The sequence below is a fragment of the Thunnus thynnus genome, chromosome 20 (genome assembly GCF_963924715.1).
Source record: "Thunnus thynnus chromosome 20, fThuThy2.1, whole genome shotgun sequence".
NCBI classification, from domain to species: domain Eukaryota; kingdom Metazoa; phylum Chordata; class Actinopteri; order Scombriformes; family Scombridae; genus Thunnus; species Thunnus thynnus.
In genome coordinates this window covers 26,404,025-26,428,529 of record NC_089536.1, presented here as the reverse complement: position 1 = coordinate 26,428,529, position 24,505 = coordinate 26,404,025, and the positions used below count along the sequence as shown (strand labels likewise).

Genomic DNA, 24,505 nt, shown 5'->3' with positions numbered 1-24,505 from the left:
ATGAAGAGCTGCAGATGACCAGCACACCTCCAACAGGTAAACTACTTATTTTACTTTGCTGTGCTGTGTAATGGAAAAACACTCACAGTGTGCCAGCTCCACTCCAGTCATGGCTCTGTGTGACAACCCCCAAAACAATGAAGAAATGCCATAATGTTAGTGGAATGGAGCAGTGAAATCTGTCACAAGCCAACGTCAGGTCGGGCTGAACCTGGAAAAAACTGTTGGAAACTGAACATTCAGAGCAGTCTGAAGCTGCTGCTTTTTGCTCACAGGGATTACTGCTACATACATTTACCTCATTATTTGACACTTTGGCCATCCCACATGTAACATTATATATATGACTGAAAATAAGGAAAAGCATAATAGGTCCCCTTTAAGGAATCTACATTAGTTAAGCCTAATAGTTTTTCTCATTTCTGAAACACAAAGTATGCAGACACTTTGAAAAGTGTCTCTCTCTCTCCATCATGCTAAAGCTGTCTGAGAGCTGTGAAATACAACAGAAAGGTGACACACTGTGCTCTACTGGCCCTAATGCAACTTAACTGTACTGCATCTCTGCAGCAGCCAGCGGTGTTGGGAGCTTGGAAACAATCCTCATGCATGCTTTATGTTTGGGTCTGTTGGTGTTATCAGACTTTCAGAGGGCCCTCAGACCCTCAGAACAGCACGCTCCCCATCATGCTTCATGTTCCACTTCTAGCTGATCACAAGTGAATTGTGTGGGAGCTTGTCAAGCAGGGTCTGAAATTAACACCTGCCAAGCGCCAAATGCAGGTTTTTGTTTGGTGAGTAAATCTTAGTAGGCTGTCCGCCACACTGGCAGGTAAATGTTTGCACCAAAATAATCATGGAATAAAATGACATGATGGCTTGGAGGAAATGACTCACATTTGTCCCTATACAGTGTAGACATGTGCACCATATGTGTTTTTATACGCACGACAACAGTGCTGTGAAACTGTACGAGTGCTTGAGACGGTCTGAGGTGAAGGAGCGCCAGCCACAGACTGTCTCAGACCCTGTTTTGACTTCTATGTTCTCTTATTCATTGTAGCCTATGTGATGTTTTGTTTCTTTCACTGTGTGTCTGGCATTTCTGCATTCTGTACAGCACTTTGGTCACTTTGGTTGTTTTTAAATGTATCATATGTGACACAAAAAGGCAATTTATTATTTTGGCCAGTAAGAAATATGCTTGGCCAGTGGATTTTTTCATCTACCAGTCCCCTGAGCAGGTGAGTCAAAAAGTGAATTTCAGACACTGTTGTCAACTTTGAAATGACAAATAATCCTCACTGAGAGTCTGTCACACCTAGAAAATAGAAGTACTGTAAGAGCAAGAGCAGCACAACAAGGGTAGAGCTGTGTACTCTGTCTTGTGTGTGTCTCTGCGTGTGCATGTGTGCATGTATTTGGCAGCCATACAGACATCTGCTGTGAAGGTCAAGTTTCAGTCTGTATGGAACCAATCAATGGAGCCAGCAGTAGAACACCCCTCCCTGCCTTCATCTGCTGCACTGGGACATGCACACACACACACACACATACAGAAAGCAAGCATTCACAAAGCCAAGTATGATTATGCACACATACAGACACAAAGTTATCACGCATACACAAGCCTGTTCCAAACACACCTTACACACCCATACTTTTGCACAAGAGTAGACATTTGCTGACAAATCCCATCACAGAGACAGACACACACACACACGAGGCAGTAAAGTTGCACACACATAATAAACATATGCATGCACACACTGAAGCAGCCAGGCAAGCTCAGCACACACAGACTGACACATGTGTGGAGAGGGAACCTTGCCCTAGATTCTCAAGGAACAATCTCATGTTACATCTCTGGTCTAGCTGGCCTTTGTCAATACCGCACTTAAGTCTTACAGACCAGCATGTGCAGCCCTGCAGAGACAACTCATCACACTCAGGTGGACTGCACACACCAGGGTTTTCCCTGCCTATCTGACTCAAAGGCGGGCCACCTTAGTATTACTGGCCGCCGCCTTTGTTGAAAATTCCGGCATGTGATGTTGACGGAGCGAAAAAGGCAGAACTCTACTGTGAGGACAGTGCAGCACCCGGACGGTCTCCAGCACACACACACACACACTAGAGTTATCTTGTAATTCATCTTCAAAAACGGCAGCAGTTGCAAACATTTTTTGATTTAAAGACTAAACAGTTTACTTTTGCAAGACGAACGTGAAGTATATTGTGAACTTTCTGCGCCGCCGCTCAGAGACTAATGTTAGCAGAGCAGCAATCAGCAGTAACAAACAAGAGCAGCTGACCATCACACACTGCAGCAGTAAACAACTTAACTCTAAGGTGAGGAAAATAACTCTGCGCCCGCTCTGCGTGTTGGACAGCGATGTCTTTCCCCGGAGCTAACGGTGCAGCAGAGAGGCTGCTCTCCACTGCTGCAGACATGATGTTAATAACACAGCGGAGCACTCCTCCTCCACCTCATTCTGTTATTCTCATACAAGCAGGAGACTGTAAGATGCTTTCAAATTAATTAACTCATCTTTTTAAAATATAAAAAGGCTGCAGAGCATTTATCTTATCTGCCAGTTATGTTTCATATTGTATTTCAGTGGAACAAGGACACCAACCATTGGTTTGGCACACAGTGCAAAAGACTGAAAAAAGTGCCCCCTTTTCTATTCATTCATTCAAACAAGGATTGGTTTTTGAATCAAGAATCGATTCTGAATTGAATTGGCACCCAGGTATCATGATAGTATTGAATGAGGGAGATAAGTATATTATCCCAGGTCTACTAAATTAACACAGTCATCTGTCACAAGTTTTATTTTTTTTCTTAGCTTTTTATTCCATCTTAGCATAAAATGTAAATCCCTATGGACACTTTCGTCTGTCAAATCATGATTCTTTCAAACGACACTCTAAAGGTGCATGACTTCACACACAAACGGTGTACTCCACACCATGCACGTTCTCCAGCCTTTGCCACCTTTGTCTCATAGAAATCCAGAGAAAACCCTGAGACACACGCATTATTTATTGACCTTTATGCCCAGTGCTCCTGTGATTCCACAACTCAGTATGGAGTTAAGTGTCTATGGGTTTAATATTCATATTTTGCTGCAGGTTTAAGACCTAGTTAAAGAATAAAGATATTTATATATTCTTGTGTTAAAAAACAATAAAAACAGTCTGTTTCCAGTTGAATACAGAGACCAAGTGGGTAGAATAAGAAAAGACAACCACAAATTAATTTTTGGTCTCCATATTGTTCTACATTTCAGCTAAAAAGGTCTTAAACTTATAAAACCAGTTGTTGTTCAGCTCCAGGAGTCTTATTTTGCAGCATTTGTCAGCTGCCTGGAATATGAAGAGGCTTATATTCATACAACCATCCACAAAAGGTTTTCCCTGAATATACAAATCACTAAGGGAAAATAATGCTGCAAAGTGTTTCTTTATGTTTGACAAAATAACACAAACACCTTACAATCTAATGGAACAAAAGAGAGAGGAATAAGTGGGAGAGTAGACAGTGAGCGTGTGGTGCTGCTGTTGAACATAATGACCATTCCAGAGGCAACTGTGCAGTAGTGGAAGCTGTAACAATCTACTCCTGTAATGTCAACACAAACTTTGGACTTCACACACCATTACATCCACTATCCTCACACACACACACACACACACACACAAGCATAGGGACAGACACAACACATGCACATATGACATGTCAGAGTGCCTGATGGCTTTTTAATTTGTCCTAAGTGCAAACAGCAGATTCGGGGTTAATACAGTGTGTATGCACTGACTGCATTGGTGCTTAATGTTTACACAAAAGGAGCCGGTTGAGCTTAAGGTAAACTTCTGCTGAGTATTGGTAGTTAAAAAGTAACATTTCCAGCAGAGCAGAAAATATGCCTCTGCCTTCAGAAATCAAGCTACCTGTGGATAGGTTGAGTGGTGAGGTGAAGGTACAGCAGAAAGTCTGGTGGTTGGTGGGAATTTCCCTCCTTGGATATTAATGAAAGCTCTGGCTTCATTTATTTTTAGGCTGGAAATAAAAGAATTAAACCCAAGCCAAGCCTGAAGTTTAACAGATTAGATTAATGTATGTAATTGAGAGGATGCAGCCTCCTGCACTAGAAAGCACAGCATGTAAATAAAGCCACCACAGTGCCTCTCTCTCTCCATTCACAAGCCTCATTACACTGCAGGACTCCACTACTACAGCCACGCCTCACTACAGAGACCTGTGAGTGAGTGTGTGTGTGTGTGTACACAAACACTGTTGAGAGACACTCCCAACAGACCTTTCTTTCAAGGTGTGTCGTGCTGGAGCTTAATTCCAGTCTCTCTCTTTTATTTATGCTCTGTCTTTCTCCCAACACTAAAGATAACAAACCACAGCTTGTGTGTGTGTGTGTGTGAGTGAGTGTGCTCACAGACATTTTCAGAGTCCAACACGTGGCTTTTCTCTCTCTTCTCTGGCCTGAGTGATACAGGACGACAAAGTAGACAGCTGAGGAGAGGCACTTTGCTGTACAGACTGACAGGATGGTGGGGTGACGGCTGAGGGAGGGAGGGAGGAAGAGAGGGAGAGAGGAGCCTGGCTGACTGGTTGTGTGGCTGGCAGAACACAGTGTCTGCTTGTCTGACAAGCTGTGCAGCTCTGTGGCTGCCATTACTGACTGACTGCTCAAAGATTATACATGTAACAATAGCAAAACTAATTGTAGACCATCACGCAGAGCTATTAAAGCTATTAAGAGCTTGACAAGATATATATAATGAACAGGACTGAACAGGTATGTTCCATTCACATTTTCTGATCAGAGTTCTTCTTCTACTTATTGTATTTTTATTCGTTTTTTTTCTACATATTACATCTTACAGTGCACAGTAGATCTGAACCATTTGCAGAATATATGTCATTGCGATATTTCTTTAGACATTCAATTAAACTCTGAACTGAACTGGTGTCTGCATACATACCTTTGCATCAAGCAAACATTTCTACATGTAATAAATCAGAAAAAAATAGCTGCTTGTGGTTTAGATCCTCCTGGGGATCTTTTTGTTTCAAACCAGACAGGTGAAAAAAAAGTCAACTTCAAGAAAGAAAAAGAAAAAAAAGCAATAATTGAAATCATACAGCCCCTCACAATCCTTAATGTTCTATGACTTTTTGGGTTCAGAATGCTTTATCTTTTTCTGCCACTTGTATCCACAGCTGGCCAGATGGATGTAAAGGGTTTCTACATGTGTCCTAGCATTGACAGATTCTCCTCATATCCATTTGATTTCACAACAGCTGTGTGTGTGCAGCTGACCAACAATGTTTTCAGATGTGGTGATAACACACACACACACACACACACACACAGCTCCAGCCACTGAGTAATACATTCCAGTCTGGCTAATGACAGAGGAAAAGATGAGTTTTAGTCCATTCATTCGTTAGATTATCAATCTGCAACAATTCTGATAAAAAAAAAATAAACAAAAAGAAAAAAAGCCAAACATTAACAAGCTTCTCAGCTGTGGTTGAGGTTGTTGCTTTTCTCCATTTAGCTATATTCTTATCAATTGATTACTGACTAAACGATAGATCCATTCATCAGCTGTTTCACTGATGATGAAAATAATGATTATTTGGAGCTCAAGTAGCAGTGAGAGACACTGGCTTTCGCTGTGGGAGATGATGAGAGACATGCAGACAGAGAGAGAGAGAGACAGAGTGCTGACAATAAGAGAATGACTTCTTTGCGAGGGAATCTTTCCTCTCTCAGATAACAAGAGTTAACTTGTTTAATTGCGGTTCACATTCCAGCTGAGACATGTCAAATACCGAGTCTACTCACACTAAGGTTTAAGCAATATGAGTTTTGAGGGCCAATATCCTCAGTGATATTCAGCAGTCCAAGCACTGTAAAGGTGCTGCAGCCCTCCTGTTCCTAATACTACTTATAATGAATTATACTGTACTTATTCAAATAGAATGAGGTTCAGGTTATCATAAGGCTTGAGATGCTGCTCTGCTTTATCAAAACAACTAAATATCATAATACATTTTATAATCCTCAATAACTATGCTACTGTAGAATGAAAGAAGACAAAAACAAAGCACCGTTACATTACACAACATGCATATTTTTACTAATACTAGTGATTATTAACCAGCCAATTATAACTGCTTCATCATTTAGTCTATAAATGGCAAGTAACAGACTACCAAAGCCAAACTAAACTGATAAAATCACACATTTTATCTGATCATTTTCACTGACATGAAATGGACCAACACAACAGACAAAGATATGGTCAATGATTCAGAGAGATGCAGAAAATCCTGACATTTCCTACTCTGTATAGTAATAATAGGCCAATTGTCCAATTATTGACATTCATGTCAATAATTATATGTCTAAGAGAGGAGAGGAGAAGAGAGGAGAGGGAGAGGGAGAAGGAGAGGGACAAGGACGAGAGGAGAAGAGAGGGAGATGAGAGGAGAGGGAGAAGGAGAAGGAGAAGGAGAGGGAGATGAGAGGAGGGGAGAGGAGAGGGAGACGGAGAGGGAGAAGGAGAGGGAGAAGGAGAGGAGAGGGAGCAGGAGAGAAGAGGAGAGGGAGCAGGAGAGGGAGAGGAGAGGAGAGGAGAGGAGAGGAGAGGAGAGGGAGCAGGAGAGGGAGGAGAGGCAGAAGGAGAAGGAGAGAAGAGGAGAGGGAGGAGGAGAGGGAGGAGAGGGAGAAGGAGAAGGAGAGAAGAGGAGAGGGAGGAGGAGAGGGAGAAGGAGAGGGAGACGGAGAAGGAGAGAAGAGGAGAGGGAGCAGGAGAGGGAGCAGGAGAGAAGAGGAGAGGGAGCAGGAGAGGGAGCAGGAGAGGGAGAAGGAGAGAAGAGGAGAGGGAGAAGGAGAGGGAGAAGGAGAGGGAGCAGGAGAGGGAGAAGGAGAGGGAGCAGGAGAAGGAGAGGGAGCAGGAGAGGGAACAGGAGAAGGAGAGGGAGAAGGAGAGGGAGAAGGAGAGGGAGAAGGAGAAGGAGAGGGAGCAGGAGAGGGAGCAGGAGAGGGAGAAGGAGAGGGAGAAGGAGCGGGAGCAGGAGAGGGAGCAGGAGAGGGAGCAGGAGAGGGAGCAGGAGAGGGAGAAGGAGAGGGAGAAGGAGAGAAGAGGAAGACGAGAGGAGAGGAGAGTTAACTCCATACCATCTGGAAAGAGTTAGCTGGCTGTTGAACAAAAGGAACAGAGTGAACAGGGAGAAGAAAGAAAGACACAAATGAGCGGTATGACTTTTCTGCTTCACTCTGTGGTAAAATGGAGATCCTCAGATTAGTGGCAGACTATGGAGCGTTCACACTGTTACCCACATTTAGGAACTGATAGAAGATCTCCAGTCAATGGTCAGAGACAACCTACCAACACACGTCCCTACACTACTCATTACACTGTTTTATATTAGGAGTCACAGGTTGAGGGACTAAATGAGAATATAACAAGAGTAATAATATAGAGTCAAACAAGTGTTTTGCATTATTGTAAATGATTATGTATGTACCTTTTTTCCAAACCTGCATTAGCTTTATAGGTTTGAAAAAAAACATGCCGTGGCTTTGTTAAGTTACTGAGCTAAGATTAACTTCCTTTGTCTTGGCCAAGAGATTTGGTTTCTCTGTATTTCACTGACAGTCAGGAAACCCACAGAAACCAATTTTGTCCCACATTGGCTCCAGTCAACAATAATTCCACTGTGTCACTCTTCCACAGAGCAGTGGAATCATTTGACTGTTCTGTATATTCTACTCTATGTGACACTATTTATTACCACTCTACTGCACTTCATATGACTGCATTCTATTCCACTGGATTTAAATACTGTGTATTCACTCAACACAGAAGAAATCCTATTTCTATATTATATATAATATACACTATTCCCTTCCAATAGCATTTGAAGGTATTCAGTTAATGAGTGAGCCCAGTTGTGTTGGTGAAGTCAGATGGATGTTTATTCTGTCTGTAGTTCTCCGTTCTCTGTGCTATTGCTGTACTGTGCTGCGATCCGGTGGTGAAGGAGTTAAGTTCTGTGCAGTGGGTGAACTCAAAGGAACTGGCGTTCACGTGGCTAAGCCGCTGTTGCTATGGGAGAGAGGCCAGACAGAGGAGAAAGAAACCCCTCTCTCTCCGTCTCTCTCACATTCCCATTTTCTCTCTCTCTCGTTCTCTTTCCCTCCTCTGCACTCCTCCTCTCTCTCTGCCAGAGAGCCGCCTGGCTAGAAAACCAAACAACTAATGAGAGTACACCTCTCTCTCTCTGCATTCACTCTCACTTTCTCTAATAGCTCTCTCTCTCTCTCTCTCTAATAGCATTCTCTCTCTCTCTCATAGCATTCACTCTCTCTCTCTCCTCTTCATTTTTCAAATAGCATTCACTCTCTTTCATTTCAGCTCTATGAAACATCATTCTCTCTCTCTCTCCTCCCTTGTTCCATCTCTCCATCCTTCTCTCTCCCTGTTTTTCACTCTCTCTCTGTCTGTCTGAATATGACAGTGTGTGAGATTTAAAGAACATAACAGCGGCCAGCCAATCTCTCTGCCAGCTTCTTTCCACTGAAAACCTATTAGGAACCTTTTACTGACCGTGTATTTCAGACCATTAGAATACTACCAGAAATGACATTCAGCACTCATTTAAAAGACCAAATGAAAGAGAGCGAGCTGAGAAGAGAAGCATATAAATATAGCTACCAAAAGCCCTAAAACTATAAATGGGATAAGAAAAACAAAACCAGACACTCATCGTTCAAGTCCATAAATTTCTGGTATGTTTATTAAAGCAGATATGATGCTGAGTGCACGTCTTCCTCTCCTTTATTAATCAATAGACAGGTCACTCAGTGCAAAGAAAACCACCACTGCATTATGAAGACCTCTTCATTACTACATGTTTATGCTATACTGCAAGAATTATTTTCATTATCACTTCATCTGCACATTATTTTCTCGATTAATCAATTCATTTAAAAAAAAAAAAACATCTCTCACAATTTTGTAAAGGCTTAAGTAATGTCTTCACATGTCTTGTTTTGTCCAAAAATGACAAAAACAATTAATCAAGTCTAGTCAACATTCAGCATTTCTGTGATGCTTTTCTGCACAGTATGGCATATTTGATTGCATGTTATCATCAAGTAGTATTGAGATATATATATATTTTTTTTTTTTTTAATTTTCATTCTGTTGACAATGCCTGGTAATATTATATGAATAATAATCCAGCTAAAGCTCAATGAATGTGAAAGCACAGACTGGGGCAGGACAGGAGCAGACAGAACATGAGAGAACAGGTCAGGGCAGACTGGAACAGGACAGGACTGGAAGAACAGGACAACATATAACAGCACAGAGAACAGAATGAGATGAGACAGCCAGGAGGGCAACAACAGAAAGGGACAGGTGCTGGACTAAAGCTGGAGGGGTTCAGTAGCTGTAACACAGCTAATCCAATAATCTAAGTGTCTGTCTATAGTAGTAGTAGTAGTAGTCGTAGTAGTAGTAACACAAGCCACTGTAGCTAGGATACTGCCACACATGACGATATGCAATTAAAAGTATTTATCAGGAGCTTTGCCGTAAATTTTCAGTTGAAGCTGTTTTGTTTCTTTCTTGTGCTTCGAGAGAACAAACTGTTCTGCAGTGTTTCATGGAGAGGACGACATGCCTCCTCTTTGAAATTCAACTAGAGAGATTGTGAGCAGGCCTACTGCCATTCATCTCCTTTTAGTGTCCCACTGGCACAAAGCAACAATGTTAATATAGTGAATTAGTTGATGACAAGAGGAGGATCAGCTGGTGTCACTGAGGATGGTAAACATCATGCAGACAGGTAAGACAACATTCCACTGGCCCCAAACTTTCTCCAACAGTTACAGGTTCACTTCAGGTGGGGGACAGCCAGACTCCGCCTGTGTCATGTGTGACGTCTCCTTCTCTGCTCCGAGGAACAGATACAGGCAGACTGTATGGACATGTACGAGCCACAGTTGCTCGATCCGTTTGGGAGATGTTCCAAACTGAACGAGCACAACCTCCTCATTACTGGCTACACCAAAATAACTTCCTCACATTCTTTGGTAAAACAGACTAGTTAGAGGGTCAGGCCAGTATTCCCTGACAGCAGCGTTCAAAAATACTCAGGACAGCTCCAGGTCTAAGAAACAACTTGGACTCAAATGATTCTTTTAGTGGAGCTTAGCAAAGGACATTTATACCAACAGACGCTGTGTTGAAATTTAGGACTTAGTAATGTAAGAGTCATCTTGTGGTTTTACAAGATAGTTATTAGTGTCCCGTGACGGTGTAAGCCCTGCACTTTTGACCCTGACAGGACGAGATTTTGGGAGGAAATACTAAATATCTGTATGTTTTCTACCAAAGTGCCAGTTTGAGTGTAAATATCTTAGCAGTGGGTACATGACCGTACCATATTTCTTTCATTCAGACGAGTCAGGAGCACACAGCCTGTCTAATGGTGTGATGAGATAACAGCAGTCAGACAGGCTGAGGTTTACTCATTTCATATTCCGGACACAGTCACAGTCTGTCTGAGCTGCCTTCTCACTGAATGTTTTACTACCAGGCTCTGGGTTTATTGTTTAGGACAACAAAAACAGCAGTATAATCAATCTCTTTATCAGTGATGATTATCACATGTTGGTAAACTACAACCACTTTAGAGACCAAAATAATCTACAATCATTTTGCATATCAGCATCAGACTATCTGACCCTATCTGATTGATAGCAGAAGATTGCCACTTTTTTTTTGTTTTGCTCATTTGGGTATGGTAATAGCATGGAGGAAATAGCTTCATAAAAATATCATTTCAGGCTGTACAAAGATGATATCAGACATCCACATGCAGCCTTGCTACACCTGACTGAACTGACCACTTGCCGTGCTGTCACTAGTGAAACAACATGGTGCTTGTTCTGGAACCGTTGACACATTTCTCCTAAAGTACCTACTGAAATCAGATTCTGAATACATTTGAGGCAATCAATCAGTTGTGCAGTTGTTGAGTGATGTCTTGATTCAGTAGTTGTTCATGTTATTATCTCAACATCTTGCTTATTGGTCTGAGTGTTGTAAGCAAAAGCTCTTTGGTCATGAGATGCAGTCAGTTTATGTGAAGCCAGTTTAACACTGGTGTGTGTTCAGACTCTGAAGTTAAAATGTAAGACCAACAATCTATATAGAACTGAGATCTAGTTAGTGGTCAGTGTGATACGTTTTACCAGCCTCTGATGGACTTTCATGTGGGTTCCTTTGTCAGTTTTTTTTAAAAAGCCATGCTATATTTTTAAGAATATATGATTCTAAAATAAAAATTCCATCGCAGCAGAGCGTGATGAGAATAGAACTAGTATAGCACAGTATACCAGCAGCTGTTGAGTAGTAGAGCCTAATGTATTCCCAGGGTTATCTGGGAAGCCTGCAAGCCTATAGGAGACTTTATGGCTGCCGTATGTAGCACTGTGATGTAGTGGAGCTTTAGTGCTCTGTGTGTGTGTGTGTGTGTGTGTGTGTGTGTGTGCGTGTGTGTGTGTGTGTGTGTTTGAGAGAGGGAGATGGGGGGAAGGGTACATCCAGCCAGCAATCCAGCCAGCCCATCCTGGCTTCAGATTACATTTTGTTTCCTTAGGCACCAGAAAACAAACCACTAACACTCTATGTATCCAGTTACTGTGCTGCCCAAACACCACATAACCTGGACATCACATAGCAATACTGCAGCTCACTGTGCTCATATCAACCTGACAAATTAAGACTCATCGTGACACTATTTTACTGACAATTTTTATTTCCCTGACTGTACTGCAGCTGATTCTTACAAGAAAAGAAAGAGCCTGAGGCATTACTGTACAGCCTGTATACCACAGCACAAAGAAATACTGCACTGTGAAATGATGCAGAAACATTAAAACATGTCTCAAGATAACTTAGGGACAGATATATTCTGTACCGAGGGAAACCTGTTGATATGATGACGTTGAGGCTGACTGCACAGGACAAATAAAGCCCATTATTCTCTGCATCTACTTAATGCAGTGCCAGAGCAGCAGAGTGTCCAACAGTGATACTCCTTATGTATGCAACTGGACAGTGTTTCCAGCTTCATTCACTGACAACAGCTAAATGTTCATGCTATGAATGGTGTTACAGTGTGACGTGAACACTCAGGCCATTTTCTACTGAACTGATCACTGTGAACACAACACTTCAATCATAATATTACAATATGCCCTGAGGAGTATGAGCTTTCTGTATATCATATTTGTTTATTTTTATTCATATATTTTGGAATAGGGCTGAGTGACATGGTTGAGAATATCCTTAATAGTATTGGGATAATTATTTTATATCCTAATATAGCTAAATGATCACACAAAATAATCAAACTGATGTTCAAACCAGTGAAGTGTGCTACGCATTACAAACTCCTGCAGTAACTAATGACACCTTGCTCAGTATCACTCATTTGGACATGAGAAATATTTATATCATCATGATGTTATAATGATGAATTTTGCTAACCCTATTTTGGAATGCTACAACAAATATTTGAATGCATAGTTTGTCACTTCTTTAGCTAACTGAGACTCTGGATTAGTAAGCATTTATTGCCAGGTTTGAACATATTATCAACTATTAATTACCTACTTTAGTATATAGTTCATTACTACACTTTTGAGGGCCTAGTATCATTCTAATGAACGCGTATGTTTAAAGTGAAATAAACAATGCAGTGATGTAGCCCTATGCATATGTCTACTCCCCTACTGTAGCATCCAAATTAGAAGGTGAACGTTTCTCTCCTGCCGTTTTTATTCTCTGTCTCGCTGGTGTGCGTTCATACACTGAACAATGCTGCTATTCACCAGCCAACACACTCTCACACACAGCTTAGAAATGTTTCTAAGCTGGCTGAACTGCAGCACTGCAACAACCGAGCATGGATTCTGTATGTGGAAGGTTCTCCCCCGGTCACAGCCTGTCATTTTCTGCTGATTAGCCACACAGGGATGAACCTCAGGCCACGGACCTAAACACAAACTAGCAGCACTGCTACTGTACACACACACACATACACACACACACACACACACACATACACACACGCACAGTAGACTGTAATGGAAAACAAAGGCTCCTATAGGCAATGACCTGGCTGCCCTGCTCTTTCCATTCATTGTGAATCCAGATGAGTGTAGCAGTTTTATGCCTCATGTGCCAGCGTAGGATTCTGCTGCTGAGCTTTTTCATTTCTTTCAGCGTCTGTCAGTCCCTCAAGTCCCTCCAAAAAACTAGCTGTATGCGTGGGAATTACAATGCTATTTAGGTGCTCTGTATTCTGCTCTGTGTCACTGCCGTACAGAGTCTCAGCTCTCCTTCTGCATGTTTATTCATCACTCTCTCTTGTTGTCCTTTTATTGTAACTTCAGCATCTCACACAGCGTAGTACAATCTTGGGAATGTAAACACATTGCTTATTTGTTCAAATGATTTATCTGTTGCATCTCTACTCTTCAATGGGCTCATGGGTTAATTCAGTCAGGTATGAGATATATATATATATATATATATATATACACATATATATATACACATATATACATATATACATATATCACGTTCATAATATCTTTGATTAGTCAACTTGAAATTGCCTTCTTCTTCCTCTTCTTCTTCTTCTCCTCCTCAACAATCAGACTATTGTACTCTCTTTGGGCATCTGTGAGGTTATTCAGCAGAGTACGATTTGAGGTTTGTTTATGTTCATGTTCTAACTTTCCAATCATTTGTTCCAGTTCTTGCTGTCTAGCTGCCCTCTTTTCTTTTTGGCATTGTTGTAAACATAGTGAACTTGAGACTGTATGTCTCATGACAGTCCAGTAGGTGAATGGTCAGAAATGGTCACTGGCAGCATCTTCATATCAGCTTCTCTGTGGATCTCAGCCTTGGGAGTACTAAACTAATCAGTTCTCCAGTAGGATGCATGTCTATGTGAAGAAAAAGTCAAATCTCCACAGTTTAGATACTTGCTTCTCTGCAGCTCTGTAGATTTTACTCATTTAGGGGAGGGGAATAGTAGAAGTCGGTTGCCCATCTATGAATTGTGATATAACACAATAAAAGTCTACCCATCAATATGGTCTTCTGATAAGAATCAGGCTTGGGTGTATACATTCATTCAAAACATCTATCAGGATCAATCTCTCTGCTGTATTACTATGGATAGTTGGTCAAATAAAATGAATATACTGTATATACCCTAAACTTTCTCCAACATGTGTGAGAAGAGAAATGTAATTATCTGTCCATGATTTCTTTTAGCGTTTCATGTTCTACAACAGACAAATGGGTTTCTTGTAGGAAAGCTATCTGACAATTTGTTTCAGCTGACACAGGACATTATTCTTTTCAAGTCCTTCCACATTATAGCTTTTAATCTTTAGTAGGTTTTGGCGTGCAGAGGGAAGGATCAATATGAAAGTTAAATGTTTCTATATTTAAGTGCATAAACATAAGGCGTGCTAGATGAGTGTGTATGTAGTTGAGGCTGTGAAAATGTGTGACTTGGGTTTGTTGGTTGTAGTGAGACTGATAAGCAGACTGTAGGGGAAAGAAGACAAAAAAAAATGAAGGTGTTTCTATGTTTTTAGTTTCTATACTTGAAGCCAAAAATATTGGTAGGAACAAAACAACTTGTCTTGTCACTTTCCTTAACTAAAAAGATCCCAGAGGAAGAGTGAGATCAGGATGGACAGGACAGAAGAGAACACTGTTGGAACTCAAGAACATAAGTGTCCTGTTAGTTCTTTGGGACCAGGTCCCCAGCTGCATGAGGAGAACAGGCAGCTGTAAAAACTATCTTGTATGTCAGAGAAGGTAGGTAGCTATCAAGCCTGTCTGGTGTGTTAGTAATTGCCTGTGTTTTAGGATAAGATAGGGACAGAGGCTGTCAAATATTCATGACACAACCACAGATTCAGAAATGTCTCTACCACAGCAACAGCACCATAGTTGATAGAGCCTAATTGTTTTCTTAATTGTATATAGAACACAAGTATGATGGGGATCTCTATACATCAAAGCACATGAGGCATAGAGTTGACTTTTTAAACTGAGAATGATATATATTAAGTACAGACAATAAAAAGATCATCAAATAAATCCAGTCTGCCCATTAGAAGGAATATGCATGCAGTATGCATACACCCACACGTCACTGTCATGTATTTTTCTGTTTTGTGTTTCAAACTCTGTCCCTGCGACGCCAATATCGGGTCACTGCAAAGGAATTTACGATGCCATTAATGGAGTGATGCATTTTAATACTTGGGAGCGTTCTTGAACTTTTTTTTTAATCCCAGGACCCAAATGAGGAATGCATTCTTCTTACTAAACAGCCCAGCTAATGGTGTTGTATTTGAAAGTATTGTCAGGTTAGCATGACTGCTATAAATATGACATTTTAAAACATTTTCCTCAGACATAAAGTAGACAAACCTGGACTGACTTTAAACCTGTTCATAAATGATTCATTCAATATCTTTAATAAGCATAATTAATTGTTTCATCATATCAGATACATGATATATGAACTAATTGGTAACGAGCTCCTTGCGTAATGTGGACTAAGTATGAAGCTGTGCATGTATTGGATTATTATTTATTGGATATCTAAAAAGAATAAATAACAGTATATACAAACAGTTAGCCAACAGGCTACAGTTATTACTGCCATTATATATCATGTATAGACTTAGCTGTAAAGCAATTATACAATATGTATCAGTACTTTTATTTGCTTGATTCAGTCCATAATGACAGTAAACCAGTCAAACTGGTCTCCTCTACTGCTCAACCAGTTCAAAGTCTATTACTGGGCCATTCTAACCACAAGTACACCATTAAAGATCTCAAATTATCTGACATAATAATAATAATGAACATTTTCCTCAACTGGTAAGGGAACACACATTTCTACAAATGCCTCCGGTACAGTTATCATAGCTTTACTTAAAGCTGTAAGGAAAGGTCATCATACCTATATTATTTTGTCACTGGGGTTATTATACTTGATAACTCCAGCAGTGTTAAAAGTCTGATGTTTTCTGTGGTGTTCATTATCACAACAGCATATCGTCATATATAAGCCTGAACAGTAATGCACAAAGGATGGTGAGATCCCATCACATGCAGTGTTTATGATGAGTGTGTAGAATCAATGTTATATTTGAAATGATAAAATATAATCTAATTTGGAAGCTAATTCCAAAATACAGAAGCTAATGCTGTAAGAACTGTTAACATTTTAATATTAAAGCCTAAATCATATTGGACTAGTGCTGTAACTAATGATCACTTTTATTATCCGCTCATTTGCTCAATTAATCAATTCATCATTTGGGCCATAAAATGTCAGAAACCACAACCCAAAGTGACATCTTCAAGTTGCTTGTTTTTTCCTAACAATAGTCCAGACACCAAAGACATTCAGTTTACTGTCACAAGCAGGAAATCCTCACATGAGAAGCTGAAACCATGAAATATTTGGCAGTTTTTTTTGAAAAATGATTTATTAAAAATAGTTGCTGATTTATTTACTTACTGCTGACAACAAATGGATTAACTGACGTGCCTTGAATTCTTTCAGTGTATAATCAACACATCTTATAAAGCTACCAAGCAGTGTAATAGATAAACCTTACTGATGCAGCCTGACTGATCTGAGACATTTGGTGCTTGGTAGGTGGTCATTTCACATGGATCTTTTATGAACATACTTACTCACTGTCTAAAATTGCATTATTTCCCTACTAAGATATGAATGAATAAGACACGGTGAGTCGTTGCTACTCCAGTAGAGTCCAGTGCTGCTGGCCTATGTGACCACAGACACTTGACAAAGGCCTGACAGCTTGGCTTGACACACTTCTTCTAATCTAATCTCCAATCCTTCTCCACTGTATTCACTCAGCTAGTTAAGCCCCCTGCTAATGAGACTTTGTCCCATTGTATGGAATTAAACCAGAACACTACTCACTGCCTAAATCACATCACACACAAGAACCAATTCTACAAGGGAATTAGGAAGCTGGGAACATGTTTGTTGTGCGATACAAACGAGTACATGCAATGTGCTGCGTAGATGAAGGGACCATGCAATTACACATGTGAGCAGTGCAGAGGCATTTAGCTATGACACTGTAATCGATTCATGGAATTATGCCACCTCACTATTCCTGTCAAAATCAGATAGGACTTCATGCAAACGTATAACAGAAAGACACAATTATCTACTGTCTACATCACGTAAAAAAGCACCACAAGCAGTCTATTGCATGTGAGAAGGACCGGTGACATGTATGCTGGCCTAAATGTACGCTTTAAAATACACGTATAAAACACAAGAAGTGAGCTACCTCCAATCACGCTCAAATAAAAAAAAATCACACACAAAGAATAACCCTACCAGAGAGCTATGACTATTAAACTATCATATTTGCTGGAAGATGTAATGTCAGGTGATTTACCGTCCTCAAGAAATAGCACATATGTACATAGAAAACACTAAATATTCCAGTAGGTACTGTGGTAGGGTTTGGCCAGTTATCTGCATAGGCAGATAGAAGGATTCTGTGAACAAAAGAAAACGGGGAACAGGCACACTGTACAGTGAGACAGTACTGTGTATTAGCCAGCCAAGGGCTTGTCAGGGCAAATATTTCATTGTTTGCTGGTTTTGGCATGTTAACCCAATATGAAAATACCTCTTTTTAAGAGGGAACAAAATCAGACCTAAATATTGCCAAGATTTTCATCCATCACTGCCTGCCTACTGACTGTATTAAGAATGTAATAATTACAGATCAAGCTGGAAATATGTCTGCTCCTGAAAGCTCCAAAAGTGGCAACACAGCGTTGTCTTGAAATTGCAGACAATATTTTAGATGAAGACAAACTGCCCATTGTTCAGCCTGCAGCAAGCCAGTTTTATGTTTTTACAAGTCCTAGCATTCCTGCGTCCCTGTCCAAGTCGGAGGGGTTGTTGTCCGCCAGGAAAACACAGGCAGACGGAGCTTTATGTTGGACCAACCCTCTCAAATAACGTGGATTGTGACCAATAACCACGAGGAAATAGATTAGTTAATGGATTAGTTCAACGTAAAGGCTGTAACGCGGGGTAAATCTAGAAAGCTAACCTTACCTCCGTCAGCTGATTTGCAGTACAGCAGATTAAAGCATTTAGCTGCTCGGGACTCAAATTGTTACACATGCTTTACAAATGCAGCTGCTCTACGATCACAACGCGGTAACTTATCAGTTGTAATTCCAGGTGTTTCTCCTTATTTAACTGATTATTTTTAAATGAACGCTTTACATTAACCGCTGTGGTTAAGACAGTGTGCCAACACGGACCTCACTGTGGTTCAACAATTCTTAGCGCTACATTTAAAAAACATGGGAGGTTTGCTTAGCCGCAGAAAACAGCTTTATGGGTGAGATAAATTGGATGATTTTGGTGTAAATAAGTGCTGTCTGGACCAACGCTTGCCGTTTGCTTTCCATAACCCCCTGCTGGTAGTCTGCCTCCCATTAACTTGCTTGCTTAAGTGGTCAAATAGCTAGTCACACTCATACACTTAATAATGACAAATATTTTGGTGAAACAATGATGAATACAAGTGGTATACTCACTGGTCCAAAGACCCGTAATAACTAAGAAAGCCACATAATAATTTCCGCCTGGCAAGTTTACAACATTGCCTCGCTGGCTAGCCACCAACCACAGAGTTTCCCATTTGCTTTGCATGTAACAGACCAAAGAGGAGGACAAAGTCAGCGTTTTCCTTACCGTCAGGTCCGTGTTGTCGCTGTCACGATGGTTGACTGCGCGTATGACACCGGACCTCCACGGCCAACGACCGATGTCGCCGATTTCAGGCGGCTCGTCCCCGCTGACACAGAGGAACCGCTTCCCGACCAGCTCCGGCCGAGCCTCGACTGCCATGGCCCTTTGCTGGTCAAACCCCCCCTCGAAAAACTTCCCAACAACGACGCCCTTACAGACCTGTCATTTACGACATTAAACCAGCTCTAAAGGAATCCAACAGTAGAAAGAAAATAAAAAAGGAAAAGTTATTTGTTGCTAAAAGCTGAAAAACCGACCCGGGGGATTTAAATGTGTAGCAGTCTCCACCCGCTCGAGCGTCAGTCTCTTTTCTCTCCGCTTGAAAAAACGGTGGAACACTGAACCGCAGCACAACCGCCATCCATACTTGTGTTTCTCCGCTGGATCCCAAGGCATTCACAGACCACAGCACTGTTGTGTCCCTCCGCTCAACTGAACCCATCGGTACTATTTTCGCTAAACTACTTAAAAACTGCTTGTACTTATAGAACTGCCACGACTACTTTTAACAGCAACTATAGACAGCTACTTCTACTATTACCACTGTAATAGTACCACTATCATTACTGTTCGTTCTAGTGCCACTGTTCCTAAATTAACAACAGCAGCTGTGATATAGGCGAGAAAAAACAGAGAATAGTGTTGATATTTGTCGCCATTGTAATAAAGATACAATTCTGTACTTGTACCAGTACTATGACTTTGCAGTTTTGTTTGTGATTTCCACTGACTAAGTATGATTTTATGTGTTTATAGCCTATGCTTATAATTTACATGCAGAAAAAAGAATGCAGGAAACATAGAGTATATCCACAATTCCAGAAAGCAAACTGCTTTTCAAAATTTCGAGGATGGTAAAATAAAATAAAAGGAATTTAAGAATTTGTTTAATTCTGTCATTGACTATACCTGTGCCTGCAATGGCCAGTTTAACCAATTTTCTATATTTTAGGATTCATTTTGTCAATATTAATTTCATGTAGTGCTGCTTTAATGTCCTATCCCTTATATTTCAATTACAGCTTTGTATATTTTACTGATTATTGCAGCGTGTGATACAGTATCTCTGCTTTTATGTACTGTGTACACAGTTCGCCCATGCAAAAGAGAATTAACAACTCTCATTGGACCACCTTGTGTAAATAAAGTTTGAATGAATGACTAACTTACATGTAAAGCTGGTTGCTGGTGGAATGGTGTTTGAAGGTCCACACTAGTGCGTTTGCATTTTGTAACCTGTTTGCTGTTATAGTTGTTTACCACACAACTATAACATTTCTCATTTTGCATACCATACTGGAATGAATGGAGACCAATAGCTGTCTTGAATTGTAGAAAAATACATCTGAAAATTTAAATGGTCAGCATAATTATAATTTTGTAATTATCAAGCCCATCAGAGCACATTTAACTATAATTTCATTCATATAATTTGCCATTTATTTATGTATTTTCACCTCCTAATTCTACTCTATTATATGTGAACATTTTATTCAGAATTTTAAATGCAACTGACATCTTTGGTTTCTTTCTTTCAGAGCGGATATACTATTTGCATTGTCTTCCACTGAAGCTTCCTGAGCTGTGAAGGAGCAAGACAGAGAGAGAATCAGTGAAGGAGAGAATAAGGCAGAGGAACTGAAGGAGAACAAGAGAGGGAAGGTTTGTATATGTGTGTGTGCGGATGCATGTGGCTCTGTGGAGGATTGCATGCTTGTGAGTATTTGCCTGTGTGTGTGTGTGTGTGTGTGTGCGCGCAGAGTGGAGGGATCTTAAGGACAGTATAGAGGTTTGTGTGTGAAGTGTGTGAGATGCATGTACAAGGCAATCAGCCTGGAGCAACCTGCGGGGTGGGATACAAGAGAGGAAGAGAGGGAGAGAGATGGAATAATGATGGAGAGGAAGAGGAGCAGGGGAGGATGACGAGTGAAACAATATAAAATAAGCGGAAATATGCTGTAGAAACACAGTCGCACTGAGAACACAGGAGACAAAAGGGGAAAGAGGCAAGAAAAAGAGGAAGAAGAGAAAGAAAAAAGTAGAGCAGAGGTGTGCCGTAGTGGTGGATTAAGAAAATGAAACTGAACTATGAAATTGAACTATGAAGAAGTGAAACTAACATATTTCTAGTTTTATTTACATATTTTGTCATGTTTATAGAACAGGTGTAGAAATGTAAAAAAAAAACAAACAGATATTGTGGTTTTAGTTTGACCAATAACCACTGGGCAGCTGGACAGTTTTGTGCTGAACTAAGCCAGTAGTTGGCCCTGCTTCCAGTCTTTGTGTTGAACTAAGCTAAACACACCTCAGGCCTTGAAACCATGAAACTGATAACACCATTCCCATCTGACTCACTGGTAAAATGGCAAAAAAATGTATGTCACAAAATGTTGACATGTTCCTTTAATTAGCAGAGGAAGAACCTGTTCTCGGCTCATAAACATCAATGAGGGAAGATGTGTGTTGTTAAAAGGAAAAGTTTGACATTTTGTGAAATAAATAAATAATGAGTGAGATGAGAAGATTTCACTCTCATGTTTGTGTTTAGTACAGAGCTGGAGTCAGGACGTGGTTAGCCTAGCTTAGCATAAAGACTTATTCAATTATACACCTAACAACACTTCATACACTCAATAATTAACATGATGTATCTCATTTGTTTAATCTGTACACAGATATGAACAAACAACAATTTGTGGTTTTAGTGGACTTTACGTTCTGGGTATGCTCAAGGCATACCTCTATAAAAGCTACGTCCTTCTAAAGGTGTGTTCAGACTGAATGCAAAGCGAAGCGAAATAAGAAACAATGTGAACATGCAAGTGAATGCAAAAAGACAAATTAATCCTGGGTGATACATTCACTGTTAATTTGAAGTCTGACCTAGGGACACAATGAAAGGCTGAAATCAATTTTAATTGTCATTGTCTCATAATTTATAAACAAAATCAGTTTTTACCACAAAAAAAAAAATGAATTGACACACATGTAACGGAATACATGTGTGAAAGTGTTGGGTAAAATATGTACTTATGGAGGGTTTTGAAGCTCCTGTGTATCTTACTCATGAGTAGATTTAGTGTTTGCTTAAAATATTCCGGACCCACCCTTTACGTAATTGCATAGTAAACAGATTGGACAAAAGGTCAAACACACTTTCTTGCCTGATTTGAACTGGCGTTTCCTCCAGTCATAAAGTCCCTAATCTGAATGATAACATGATATGTTATTGGGGTCATCAAGTAGAAACCATTTCATCATGTGACCACATTTAGGTCACATGATGACAATTGAGCCAGTTCATTCGCTGTTGAAGACCATGGAATGTGATTGAAAGCTCTCAAAAAGCAAGAAAGTGGTAAGTAAGTAAGCAAGTAATGTTGAGTTGAGATTATTTTGTCTCATGTACTAATCTCAAGGTCAAGAATGAACCTCAAGCATAAGGATTTCAAATTGAGGTAAATCCGCCCATCCAAATGTATTGACTATTTCTTGGAGTATGTTTGGTGTCATGTGTTATTATATGAATGTGACTGAATGCTGATACAGTGATGGCTGAATGCTCTTTAGCAATAACAATGACATACCTAATATAGCTTGGTTTTAACCAATGGCTGATTGTCAGTATAACTCTGGTCAATCATTTTATACAGACATTACACAGTTAGCAGTGAGCAGCTGAATGCTCAGTGTGGAGGTGTTTTCTGTTCAGCTGTGATCCTCTGATGCTGTCCCAGACAGGCTGTGTGACCAGAGAGGCTCCACTGGGAATCTCCCTCACACTGCTGCACACTGCAGCAGCCGCCTTCATGAATAACAAGTAGCTATGAATCCACCACCCACCCCCCATACACACACACTCACACATATATACACAAAGCACGCACATATCTACGTATGGTCACAAACATGCACATCTGTAAATATGTAAAGGCACAGGATCATAGCTACACACATACAAGCTCACACATGTTTATGTGCTCAGATATTATTATCTACACACACACACATACACACACAAAGAGACAGGCATGCTGAAGCTCACAGATGGGGTTTGTGTCTGCCAAGTGCCATGTATGGAAAACTGTAATGAATATGATTACGACCTAAAGACTGGTATGGTTTACATAATGAGCAAGACAAAGGCAGTGTATAGCATTTCAGGTATCCTGTCGGCTGTCTTTTCCAAAGCCACTTACCTTAAATGCAAACAAGAGAAAAAAATATATAGTAATTCCCTCCTCAACCAAATCTTCTCTTGTAATATTCTGCTATTGCTACTATTTCTCTAAGGGAATATGAAAAATACTTGTTATAAAATTTTTACAAATTTTGGCCTTAAAATCCTGTATTTCACAAAGAATATCCTACAGCAATATAGATACGTCAACAATACAGTGAGTATGCTAAACAAATATGATTGGTTTTAGATTGGATGTTCCAGTGAACTCGCGTAAGAATGTACTCTAACTTAAACTTTAAACTAACCCTGACTTTAAGTCTAACCCTTACTACACTAGCGGGAGTTTGTCCCTCTGGCTCATGCAATCACGCATTTAACATAGCAGACAGCTAGCAAAGTCTCTGGTGCGCATGCTCTGCCTATAGAGCACGCGCATTATGCATTCATCTGGCTAGTGCGGTAATGTCACCACAGACACCAGATTTTAAAACTCTATATACTGTGAAATACAGAGATTTACCTGGCGGTGATAAGCTTAATCAGCATTGTGTGGACTTGTTTGGCAAGGGCTTGACTGTAACGGACGTTCATCATCTTCTAAAAATCCTACACTATTGAAAACGACTCATTTATGTTCTCTCATTCCACTTGGTGATTATATAGCCTAACACAATTTAATAACAAGAACAGAATGTTTTTCTGCATAGCAACAATAAACATCGACCTTTTATTTGGTACATTAGGCTTAATGATGTAATAGTTTTACACATGCCAACAGCTCAATAATGACTGACCCTGATTTACAGTAGGCCTGATTTCCCAACGCGATATTTTTTCAACAAGGGTAGTGGGAGGGGCGATTGGATTAACACCCTGTGCACCCTTTACGGGCAGTCGCACTTCTTTGGTCCATCCTACAGGGGTTTGTTGTTATTCCTTTTATGTAATATGGAATAGAAACATAGACTAAAAAATGTCACTATTTTTGTAACATTGTGCTCAACGCACATGTTTGATGCTATCAGACTCCGCTCACGCTGTACACACTTTAATAGAAATCAAGGTAATTTTTTTATTTCCCTGCTGTGAAACTGTTGCCCCAACAACAGCGCTTAGAAAATCCACCGCAGCTCTCATCGCTTCTCTCGCCCGTTGGTCAGAATACGCCACGCATTGAAAAAAGACCAATCACAGCGCAGGTCGCTGAGTTTGAAATTCCACCGCTTCTATTAAACGCAAAAGTCACGTGGGCGAACCTCTCTAGCCAATGATAACTTGTGTTTGTTGTAAACAGACCGAAGTGGCCAATGGTATGCTCAGGAGGTTGCTCT

General features: G+C 40.4%; 1 protein-coding gene across 2 annotated transcripts in view; it reads right to left on the bottom strand.

Annotated features, from left to right (window-relative positions):
• The window catches only part of jmjd1cb (jumonji domain containing 1Cb), a 131,840-nt gene extending 112,517 nt beyond the window's left edge, over positions 1-19,323 (bottom strand). For both annotated transcript variants that reach the window (XM_067576750.1, XM_067576751.1), the window contains exon 1: positions 18,932-19,323. In XM_067576750.1, coding sequence (XP_067432851.1) covers positions 18,932-19,087 — 156 coding nt within the window. In that variant the 5' untranslated portion in view covers positions 19,088-19,323. The remainder of the gene's footprint in view (positions 1-18,931) is intronic.
• Between the last annotated feature and the right edge of the window lie 5,182 nt (positions 19,324-24,505).